The sequence below is a fragment of the Colius striatus genome, chromosome 1 (genome assembly GCF_028858725.1).
Source record: "Colius striatus isolate bColStr4 chromosome 1, bColStr4.1.hap1, whole genome shotgun sequence".
NCBI classification, from domain to species: domain Eukaryota; kingdom Metazoa; phylum Chordata; class Aves; order Coliiformes; family Coliidae; genus Colius; species Colius striatus.
The window spans coordinates 122,914,187-122,926,522 of record NC_084759.1 but is presented as its reverse complement, the minus strand read 5'-3'; the positions used below and the strand labels follow the sequence as shown (position 1 = coordinate 122,926,522).

General features: G+C 43.9%; 1 protein-coding gene across 2 annotated transcripts in view; it reads left to right on the top strand.

Annotated features, from left to right (window-relative positions):
- Positions 1-2,645: 2,645 nt before the first annotated feature.
- Positions 2,646-12,336, top strand: part of USF3 (upstream transcription factor family member 3) — a 28,732-nt gene continuing 19,041 nt past the window's right edge. Inside the window, exon 1 of one of the 2 annotated variants that reach the window (XM_062005505.1) lies at positions 2,646-2,742. In XM_062005505.1, coding sequence (XP_061861489.1) covers positions 2,695-2,742 — 48 coding nt within the window. In that variant the 5' untranslated portion in view covers positions 2,646-2,694. Of the gene's footprint in view, positions 2,802-12,336 lie in introns of both variants that reach the window. The other variant, XM_062005522.1, reaches the window with a different exon arrangement.

Below are 12,336 nucleotides of genomic sequence, written 5' to 3'. Positions count from 1 at the left end.
TTCAGATGCTTTGTATGGGTCACAACTGTCACTGGCTGTTGCCTCACATATCCTTTTCTCTTGCACCTGAAGAGGAATCAGTTAAACCAGATGATGGAAAAGTTCCTCCATCCCTCTGGTTTTACCTGCCTTTTTTTCAAAGTGCTTTCATACTACAAAAGTATTCCATTGTACTACTATTTTGCCTGGAGGCATTGCAACATCAGCTCAAGTTCTCTGGGCAGATGAGAAAGATGGACAGACCTGTCTTCTGATGGCCTTGCTGTTGGCTGCTGTATCGCCACAGACTCAGGCTGCTACTGTTCACTGGATTAGTGAATCCAAACCTGCGCTACAGACAAATTTTGTGTCTTCATTAAAAAAAACCCAAAGCACTCAAGTTCTCAGTTAAGACTGTTTATTTTAAAATAAAACTGCAAAAATTCTTCCTCAACTGTTGCAATAACAGCAAATCATCTCATCTACTCAATGTCAAGTCAGTTCTCTTAACTTGGTGCAACAATTGTTGAGGCTTTCTTTTTGTGCTATCTCACTATATAATTGCTAGTCTATATTCATTAGCAGGCTACTGATATTCAACAATTTCCTGCTATATATATGATTTTTAGTGAATTTCTGCCTGCTGCTGTTTTTTTTGCTACTGCTGTCTTTATGCTGTATGGGTAATTTGAACGTTTACAAGCTCAAACCCTGCAGGGCACAATAGGGTGGCAGAAGGTAAACTTGGTTTTGCTGCTTTGGACAGAGAAGATGTCTTTTCAGTGAAAATCTTCCCTAAGGAAGCACAATACCTTTTAAAATACAGAGGCAAAGGAGGGAACTCTGTATTAAAATAAACTGCTGGAGCCACAGGTATTTCAGATTTCATTGGTCCTCGAGTTTGGTTGTGTCACATCAGAACTAAAAAAAAATACAAAAACCAAAATGAAAAAAGAGTGCATTCACATTTGTACTTTACACTGAGAAGCTGCTGTTTACAGAAACCTCAAATTTTCTCTGTAGAAACTAGGCCTTCAATTTATTCACAGCTGGCACATGGGTCTTACACTAATGTCAGCTGCAGAATGATTTTTGCAAGTAGCAGTAATTCAAAAGGAAAAGTTTTGGGTGTTTTTACATCTGCTTGCTACCATGACTCACTTCAGCAGCAAAAAGTGTTTTGGACACTGCTTTAAGAACCTTATCTTTGCTCTGTATTATCTTATGAGGGTATATGGACGCAAGATACTTCTTGGGATAAAGGCACCTACATTTTCCACAAAGCTTGAACAGTGCAACTCTGCCTTTTTGAGTTGTCAAAGAAGAGGCTTTTCAACTCCACTATCACCTACAGATGGTCAGAGGTACAAAGTGCATGTAAAACAGAAGTTCTACTAATAAACGAGATTTGAAAAAGAGTTCAATAAAATAACTTACGGGATATCTGTGGAAGGAAACGGCTGAGACTGGAAATTTAAGGGCTACTTTATGATGACTAGTAATTGAATTGGGTATTTGCAGATAGCACAAACTGAGGTAGGAGGGAATTGTTAATGATTCAGTCCCAAATTTAGCAGAGGAAACAGCACTTTTCTTAAGCTCTGATTGAATTCACGAAGAAGATGGATGAAGTGTCTTTATTCCCCGGAATTAAATAAGCACAGGGTGTTGTAAAGGTTGTATCGGAACAACCGATTCTATTAATGAGTCCATAACAGTGAAGAAATAGCGGTCACCAAAGTTGGGCTCTTAATAGATGCAGCTCCCTGCTAGTTACGATTTGTAAGACCGTTATCGAGGTGCCCGCTTAAAAATCTCCCTCCCGTTCCACAGCTTTGCTTGCAACGAAGCCAGCGCAGCATTGCAGCGTCTAAATGTTACTATCGACGAGCTCTCTCCCGCCAAAACGGAGGCCAGCTCCTCCTGGACCGTTCTCCGGCCCCCAGGATGCTGAACTCGACCTTTCAGCTTTTACCGCCAGGCGCTTCGGGGACTTTTCCTCACTCCAAGCGCCGCCTCCGTCGCGCCGCTCTTCCCGCAGGAGAGGCGCGTTTCACACCTCAACGCAGCCACGTCACCTGGACGCGGTTACTTTTTACCCGCCGGTTCCCGCTGAGCTCCGCGGTCGCTTGAGGCGGGTGAAGCCGCCCCGGGGCCGCCACGGTGCTTCCGAGGGATGCCGGCGAGTCAGGCTGCGGTGCCGCGGTGGGAAGGAGCGAGGGGGAAGGGAGGCGGAGCAGGCGGCTGCTGAGCGGCCGGACAAGAGCGGGGCTTGGTACGGCGCGGCACGGCGCAGCACGGAGCATCGCCGCCGCCGCCGCTACCCCTTTAAGGGTTCCCGCCCGCCTCCGCCCCTCCGTGCTCCCCTTCCCGCTCTTCTCATTGGTCGGCTGAAGTGCCGGTCTCTGGCAGTTCCTGTTTCGGCCACCTCAACTTGTTGACGGTTCGCACGCCAATCTCAACCTGTCTGGCCTTTAATTGGGCCGCGCCGCCGATGTTCGTGGTGGCGATTGGCCCGTGTTGGTCCCGCCCTGCCCGATTGCGGCGAGCGACGCCTTCCCCGCCTCGGCCTTTCTGATTGGCCGCGAGGGCTCGACTCTTGCGCTCGGATTGGCTGCTGAGGGCCGCGCGTGCAGCAGCAGGGTGGGCTGCGCGGGAGGGGGGATTGGAGCGGAGGTAGCGGCAGAGCGCTGACACGGGGTGTCCGCTCGGAGGATGGTCCCCGCGGTGGGGCCGCCGCTGCTCAGCCCGCCCAGCGCCCCTGTGAGTGCCGGGCGCTGCCGCGGGGGTGGGCCCGCTGCCTGCGCTCGGAGCGGAGCCTGGTGAGCGGGAGGTGGGGGGCGGGGGAGGAGGGTGAGAAGGAGGGGCGGGCCAGGGAGCGGCCGAGGCGCGGTGGCGATGCCGGGGCTGAGAGGGAGCGGGCCGGGGCTGCTGGTGGCCGCGACCCGTCTCACCTTTCTCCGCGGCGCCGTGATGAGGTGGTTGGCCGGGGGAGACCCCCCCCCGCGGGGCTTCGGCTCTGTCACCGTGGCGACGGCGGCGCACCCTCCCACCCCTCCCTCACCTCCCACCCCCGGGAGCTGCTTCGGGCCTCCTCGCCCACCGGTCGCGGGGAGGATGTGGCATCGGGCTGGGCCGGAGGCTGCTCCGCGCCCTCTTCACCCCGGGACGCCGGTAGCGGCACCGCCGTGGGAGCTGCCGGCGCCCCTTTGTCTGCCCATGCAGCTCGGGGTGCCCAGGTGCGCTCGGCCCGGCCCGGCCCGGCCCGCCGGCGCCTCGGGCCCGGCTTGAGTAGGGTCTGCAGAGCCGGAACAGGCCGTGGCGGTGCAGACCCCCGGCGGGGACGCTGCTGGAGAGTGTGGGCGGCCCTTTGTGGTGCGGCTGCTCGCAGCCCCTCAGGTGCAAGCAGCGCCGCGCTGGGGGCTTTCACTCCAGAGAAGTTTAGTTGGTTCCGTTGCGAGGGTTGGCTGCCTTCCTGCCCCGCGTGGGTAAGGTCTCGAAGTGCTGCTGCGTGTAATCGAGGAAAGCGTGAAGATGAGCCCATACGGCATTTGGGGAGTGAGGTGGTTTTGTCTTTTTGAAGTCTTGACGGTCTGAGACATTTGACCATAAATTGCTGTTCATAAAGTTAGCTTCGGAGACAGCACAAAGGTGGGCACCGTTTATCAATTACAACATCTTATTTGTGTAGCCCAGGATAGAGAATGTGTTGTGGATCACCTCTGTATCCTATTGTGTGACATCTCAACCTGGAAGTTAGCCTTGGAAATATGGTGTAAAAGTCCAGTCTTTTATCTTTAGAATTTGGTCTCTGGAAACTTAACTTCTGTTAAGTGTATTTTTGGCTTGGTCTCCTAAGGAAAGGAGGATTATGAATGTGCTCCACCCATCTTTCCCGAGTAATTTTAACTCCCTAGCCAATTTTAATCAAATTTGCCAGTTACAGTGATCTTGAAGTCTTTAGTTTCATGGAAATTGACACCTGACAAATGCAGATCACAATTTTTGCTTACACTTAGGGCAGGTCACCTAGAATCCGTCTCCTTGTGAAAGATTGCATGGGTGAACTAAGTCCATCAAGCATATATGTGGCTGAATACAGCTGCAACACACTGTTTGTCCAGGGAAGTTCATAGGGTTAAGGTCAAGAAGGGACTAATGATGTGTTGAGTCACTAACCAGAAGTACATGAATAATCACACATCTTTAATTTTACTTTTCACATAGTAGCTTGGCCTTCCCATAGACTCCATCCAGACAATAGGATTATTAAATACTTTTAGCAAAGATAACTTAATGGTTGCACAGTTAAGTGTTCAGAAGTCAGATGCTGTAACATCTTAGCTTGGAAGCATAATTGTAGCTTTTCATAGTGCATTGGAACAATGTAATTTACATGATTACATTGCATAGTGCTTCAGCAAACTGCAGAGTATTGTTTGTCACTCGTGAATTGTGTGCAGTAATCAGCCAAATAGGAAGGTAGAAACTTCCTCTGGGGAGATGTTTATCATCATAAAGATTTAAAATGTTTAATTTTTACTTTCAATTAGTGCCATAATAATAATCCTTAGGTACACTTTAGGGTGAAATAGATTTGACAACTGAAAATACATTTGTCACTGAATGGGAAATAAGCTTGGAAAATGCTCATGCTGTGAGCATGATTTTAAGATACAGATGTGCAAAATAACATATTAGGTATGTGAAGTGGTATGAGTATGTTGCAAACTTTTAAGTATTTGGATATTACTTATTCCCTTAGAGATTTATTCCCATAGATACTTACATATTCCCTTAAGTTCTGGATACATGGGAAGATTTTAACAGAGTAGATGGAAGGTGGTGGTAGATCCTAGAGGTAGGAGTCTGGCAGCGGCAAAGAAATAATTAGGATGTGTTTGCTTTGTGGCTGTGCTGCTTTGATTCCCAGTTTTCCAAGTTGTGTTACCAGGAGCTGACCGGGGACAGACTGAAGTGACAGTCACTCAAGAGGCGCTGTGATGTGTGCCTGGGCACATGCCTGCTGTGTGCACTGTGTTTGTACCCGAAGTTTAGTCATAGTTGCTCCATCTGCTTTTCACTTTGTCTCTTTTTCGTTAGTGTAGAGGATGCGTCCACCTATTTTAAAGGAAGGAATCAAAGAGGTATTTTTATGTGGGTTGTGGTGATGGTGGTTCTTTTTTTTTTTTTTTCCTTGTATATGCTGAAATCATAATAACACCTCTGGCTCCCACATACTGAAGTATAATGAGTTAGGCAACAAAGAGATTTCCAAATATTCAAGCATGCTTTTAATTTGCAAAGTGCGTTGGCATAAGGCGTTTGACATTGTACCAATCATATCCAGCTTGGATGTGAATTAATACAATGTATGGGCTGAAGTTGGATACTGCACAGCGTAGAAGAAAGAGAAATAGGTAAGGAAGTCAAGGACTGGGACATGCTGGATTTGACAAGAGTATCTTGTTTAATTTTTGTATAGTGGTGCATGTGTTCTTGTAGTAAGTGTTTGGATCCAAGATGGTCTTAAAAATAACTTTGTAAAGGACAGTGGCTTTGGAGAGATATGAGTAGCGTGGCATTTGATCTGAAGGGATTCTCAACGAATCATAGTTGTTTGCATCCTAAAAACTTGTAAAAAAAATCATGAAGTCTTATGCTTAGAAGGACAGCAAGTATCACAGCAGTGTTTCAGCTGAGAGAGTTTTCAATTAAATAACAGTATTGGGCATTGTCCTTGATTACCAAATTGCCAGTGGAGTTGTGTGCAGAGCTGTGCATACAAACCAGGTGTTTGAGAATGAGTACCTAAAACCTGTGCGTGCATAGCATCCAACAACTTCAGTGTTCCTAATCATTTTGTAATAGATCTGGTTATAATTATCAGACTTCTGAAGAAGTGTTGTACTTGTATGCAGCCTGAAGGACCGCACACCCTTAATGTTGACAGTCACTTTAAAACTTACTTCTGTGCTGGCATTCTTCATCTCGTCATGTTTGTGACTCCTTTCTTCAAATTCAGTCCCTCAGGAACATGATTTCCTATTCTGAAGGGTATCAATCATAACGTAAAGGGGTAGGCAGGGGGAGGTGTTCTGGAAAGGCAAGTGAAAACGTCTGAGATTGAATGGTTGAGCAGTAGGACTTTCTTTGGTTTAGACTGCAGTAAAATATGTAAAGGTCACAACTGTATGATTAAGAAACATTGTGCAGTGCCCAGATTATATCATGTTAACCTAACTTGCTGGTTAAAATACAATTCCAGCATATCATATGTGCATATCATGCTCCAAAAGTAGTACTTTGCTTTGATGTTACGAGGCTAACACCGTTGTCATGCTCAGAGAAAGCATGAAAGTGATTCTGCTGTGTGCACAGGAGTGTTACACAGGACTGACTGTGTAAACTAAGCTTGTTTCCTGTATGAAAACCTATTAATCTTCTAAGGTGAATGAGCTACTTTTGCAACCATGACATATGATAGCAATCTGTTACATCAGCCGAGCTGCGTGCCATTGTGATTCAGATAAGAAGAAAATAGCGTACTGTTCAAAATGTTTTGTTCTTCCTGTTGACAAGTGCCTATCTCACCCAGTCACCTGAACATCTGTTGGGTTAATTGACCAAGGTGAAGACCATGAAGTGAGATCCATGACATCTAAAAGTTCACCCCAATCATGCTGATACCAAAATGAGATCTTTGTGGCTCACCTGTAGTGAAGCTGCAATTGTTGGAGTATGGATCTATTAACTTGTAGTTTTAAATGCATGTTTCTCAGATGTTGTGATGTAAAAGTCATTGGGTGTGGCAGGCAGTGCCATGAGGTTTTTGAAAACATTGTTCTTCAGGCTGCTGACGCTATTAAAGGCAGTCGAAAGGTATTGCGAGGAGAACTTGACTTTAAAAAGTTTTGTTTGTTCTTCAAGTAACTGAAGTTTAAAGTCAAAACAATGTTTTCCATTTAGAGTATCTGCCTGTCTCTCTAGTCTGTAATGAGTGATTGGCTTATGGGACACTTAGTTTGTGACAGCCTTCAGCTTTTGAAGTTGGACTGTGCTTTCATGCATTAGTGTAGTTGTTTGTTAGAAATTGAACACAAGTCTTCGATGAGCTGGAAGTTGCAATTTGCTCCATACTACAGCTCTTCTTTTTCATTTACTACAATCATAAAATGGTGCTAGTCCAAATCAGCATCAGTATAAGGAACACCATTTCATTTTTTCACTTTTGGAGAATCCATACTATTCAGAGATGCTGTTTAAATAATGTTTATCTACAGTTTAAATGATTGATTCTTCTACATGTGTCTCGCTTGTCATTTCTGAGACTTTCTGTGTAGTTGGGTTTTGACATCATCTTGGGTCATGTCATAGTTCCACAAACATTAAGACAACACTGCCAGCACAAGAAACAGTCTTGTACCAACATAAGCAGTTTCAGTGTACGTGTTTGGAAGTGGGGGGTGTCTTTGGTTGGTTTTTTTTCTTTGCAGAGTCAATTTTAAGTTGAAGTTGTTCTCATCTGCTTTCCTGTGTGAGTGCAAGTGAAGCTGGGGAGAGGCTACATGTCTCAGCATTATTTTGGATCAGGTAGGACAGCAGGGAAGGGTAACCGTCTTACACACTTTGCTGTTATTGCTGTAAGATCAATTTGTTCAGTAAGGAAAGTTAGGTGGCTATTTATAGTATGTTGTCCTTGACTCTGTTAGCATCCAAATTCTGATAAATTATTAAATCCAGAAAAAAAATCTTTTGTAGTGCATCAGGTTTCAACTGTGAGCTGCCTTTGAGAACTCTCTGTAGCTCACATCTCAGTGTAAGGAGAGTTAGGTTGAAAAAAGGTCAAATGGCCAGGCCCAGAGGGTAGTGGTCAATGGTGCAAAGTCTGTTTGGAGACCACTAACTAGCAGTGTGCTCCAGGGGTCAATTCTTGGTCTAGTCCTCTTTAACATCTTCATTAATGATGGTGGGCCTTCATCAAGTTTGTTCATGACACCGAACTGACAGGAGCGGCTGATACACCAGAGGGTCTTGCGGCCACCCAGAGGGACCTCAATAGACTGGAGAAATGGGATGATGGGAGCCTCATGAAGTTCAACAAGGGCAAAGTCCTGGCCTGAGGAGGAACAACTCAATGCATCAATATATGGTGGGGACCACCAAGCTGGGAAGCAGTTTGTCAGAAAAGGGTCTGAGAAGTGCTGGTGGACACCGAGTTGAGCATGAGCCAGCAGCGTCCCCTTGCTGCAAGGAAGGCTGACGGTGTCCTGGGCTACGTTAAACAAGGTATTGCCAGCAGCCTGAGGGAATAGATCCCTCCATTGTACTCAGCACTGGTGAGACCACACCTGGAGTCCTGTGCCCAATTCTGGATTCTTCAGTACAAGAGAGAAGGTCATGCTGGAGAGACCTCAATGAAGGGCCACAAAGATGAGAAAGGTACATCTCTCATCCTAGGAGAGTCTGAGGGAGCTAGACCTTTTCAGCCTTGGAGAATAAAATGCTCAGGGGGATCTCATCAATGTGTATAAACACCTGAGACTGTAAAGAGGATGGTGCCAGGCTATTTTCAGTGGTGCCCACTGACAGGACCAAAGGCAGTGGTCACAAACTGGAATGCAGGAGGCTCCATCTGAACTTCAGGAAACATTTTTTTTACTCTGAGGGTGACAGGTTGCACAGAAAGGTTGTGTAGTCTCCATCCTTGGAGGCATTCAGAAGCCATCTGGATGTGGTCTTGGGCAACTGCCTTATAGATGGCCCTGCTTGAGCAAAGGGAGGTTGAACCAGATCACCTCCAGAGATCCCTTCCAACCTCAACCATCCTGTGATTGTATAATACCCTAACCCACTTCAGAATCTAAGAAACTCTTAGAAAAGTGCACAGAATTTAAAAAGTCAGTACCTGCAATGCTGTAGTTGCATCTTACCTACATGACCATTGGTCTGTCATCACTGTCTTTACTTACATCTTCACCTGTTACCATTTGTCTCCAAACTATTAAAAATAAAAGTGATTATTTCTATTTAGTATAGTATTTGCTTGTATTCAGTTAGCATGCATAATGCTGTGTAGTTCTGAGCTGCAATTTCCTGACTGCAGCTCTGCCTTTGAGCCTCTGACTATGATGCTTCTTACACTTGCACATCCTTTCTTATGTCTTACTCTGTGGCTCAAGTTCAAAACTTCTGTTGGAGGCAGATTTTGGGTACTTATCTTGTGCCTATATTCATTTAAATGAAAGTGAGGGAGATCTGGGGACTCTTTAGGTTTGTTTTTGTTAACTCTGTGACCAAAAGTGATGCTCTGTCTCAATAGCTGATTATTTGGATTATTAAGTATTGCCTTTATCTGAAGCAGTGGCAATTGTCAAGGTCGTGTTTTATACTTCCTGTGGCTGGCAAGTTATAGAGAGTCCCACCTGTAAATTGTCTGAAGAGGCTTTACAGTCCACCTTACTTGTCTGTGGGTTTTTTTTCTGTTTTATTCTGGAGGAAAGGAGGAGGGGGAAGATGGGAAGACCCTGTGTTTGGAACAATTAACTGTTTGAGCTGTCTCCTACTGAGGAACACAGTGGGGATTTCTTCAAGTTTCACTTCAAGATATTCTTGCCAAGTCATTCTCTAGTGATTTGAGACCTTGATAGAGAAAGAGCAGGGAGGTAAGATATTTTAATTTTAGTTTTATAGAATGATTTTCTAACGAAGTGAAACTGCAGGACCATGGTATCACTCTGTCTCTTCCCTTTTACTCATACTTTTCAGACCTCTGCGAGTTAGTAACTTGGAAATCTAGTTTTAGTTTCTGCTCTATTGTCAGGGCTGAATTTCTTTAGTAGCCTTGTTTGCTTTTTCTAGTGCTTACAGAACTGCTTATTTACACTGGATAGCTTGCATACAGTAGTTCTCCTAAGCTAAATAAGTAGTTTCTAAAGTGGTTGAGCTCAGGTTTCTTTTGGATTTGCACCTAGTGATTCCATTTCCTGGTGCCTTGCTTTTAAATTTCCTCTTTAACAATGGTTGTTAAGAAAGCGTGCCTGCACTGTTTGGTCTCCTGGATTCAAATACCTTTAGTTTGGACATCTCTGTTAAATCTTGTTGAAATTGTTTGCAGCTGTATCCTTGACAGTATTGTTCAAACCTGTCAAACATCCATATCCAAGGTACCTTCTACCTTGGCTATTTCTGCATGCAGCCCCAGGAAGGTTCATAGGGAAGTCCTTTACTCTGGAAGGTCAGAGTTTGTAGCCAAATCTCAGGATAGATCTCTTGTGCATGTTGTAAAGGAATGAAGACCCACACAGTATTGTTTCTTATATCATGACAAGTTCTTAGTTTGTGTCGCATTACTTGAACTCCAAGCATTTAGACATTGCAGAACTTGCCTGTATAATCTTTTTTACTTAATGAATTACATCTGAAAAGATAAATATTTTGAAAATTATGCATAAGCTCTCTGGATGTCTTTCATCCTTCAGTTCTAGGTTGCACTGCTTGTTAGTTAGGGTCCTCAGGAGAGTGCAGCAAATCAGTTTAGCATGTCTCTGTGTCTGGTGTAGCTGTCAGAGAATCACTTGATACCTCCTCAGGGTCTTATGCAATTTTATAAACAGACTGTGTGAGGGTTCTTCATAGTTACAAACCAAAAAATTGCTCAGGTTAAAACAAACAAACAAAAAAAAAATTGGAAGATAGTATCCTGGCTATGGCTTGACCACAGTGAAAGTTGTTATGTTTTGGTTCTAAATTGGTTATCAAGGCCTGTGTCGAATAGCGACTTCTTTGAATAGTGATTTCGTTTGAAGATAAGATCACCTCAGAAAGCAGAATTAGTCTGGCTCATGTGGAAGTTGCAGCTTCTACTTTTCTCTGCTTGGTCTTTGATGTTTCAAGTACAGTTTTCATACATGACCATGGAAGATAGTTCACTTAAGCATCTTCCTTTGCTAGCATAATCTGTTTGTAGTAACAAGATCATCCACATGATGTGTGAGGGTGGCATCAGCTCACATCTAGATGCAAGATGTCCAGAGATACCTCTCCTTAAATAGTTTTCAGAACATTTCTGTGAGGAAGAGACTTGGTTCAGTAGACGTGAGATCTTGATCTCTCTCTGCCATTCCTTTAAGTTTTAAAAATAAATGAGGCCGTATTAACCTAGGAAGACTTGAAGGACAACAACAGTAGAGCAAGAAGAATGAACATGAGAGGTTGATCTTGAGCTGATTAATAGGGAAGTTTGTTGGGGTTTTTTTCTGAAGTTTTTTTAAGGAGATCTGGCCAGGGTTTCTCAGAATGACCCTACAACTATGCTGTCCTGAAACTGCAAATAGTCATGAGGAATTATGTCTTCAATATTATGAAAATTATAAATGAAAACAAAAGTTAATGTAGATATGAGACATGAGTTATAACCCTGATTGCTTTTCCATTGCTGTTATTAAAAAAAAAAAAGGAATGAGAAGGTTTTCTGTTTAATTCTCTTGCATATTCTATTTATATAATGGCCATACTGAAACTATTGCTTTAAGTCAACAGGAGAAAAACAGTGGTGTAAAATACCAATGAGTTTAGATAGTACAAACAAAAGAGGTGAAGATAAATAATGCTAAAAGCAGTGAAGTCTTTTGCTTCTGTTGTTATTTCCAGACACCTTAAAAAAAAAAAAAAGTGGACTGTGTAACAATTTTTAGATTATTGGCATTGATTTTCTTTTCTTAACTTTTGTAGAAGCTCTAGGAACAGTCTGGTTGCCATGGGAAACTGTCAGCTGGTTTGCATAGGGAATGTTTATTATGTGAAAGGTGGAGATGGCTCTCTCCTGGCCTTAAATCTTTCATACATCTGCATACATCCTCTGCAAAAGATGATGCATGTTGTGACCAGTCTGATGCCAGCTGATCAGCTAGCATATACCTTCTACCAAGCTGGTCCTAGACCCAAGTACTATAGTGTCACTTGCTTGCAGTCACAGCACAGACCACATTCCTCCTCTGCTCACTCTCAGGGTTTTGTAAGTGTTTAGGAACCTGATATCTTCGAGAAGTTACATTTAGGTCTCTCAGTAGGCCCAGCTGTTGCTGTGACTGGCTGGCTGAAGAGACACGAGCAGTAACAAGAAAACTTCGTTTCTTTAGAAACGAAACTTAAAGACATCAAAGGGATATTTACTCTTACGAGGAAAAACAATCCTTTTTCATTTCCTGTACAGCTGTATTAACAAGTTACTTGTATTTGGCAAAAGTAGTTGGTATACAGAACTAACAGTCACAAAGATAAGCTTTTGAATTCAATTTCCTTCAGTCATTTTATTAGGTAAATGCAAAATCAGAATAGGAGTGTTTAAGGGGGGAA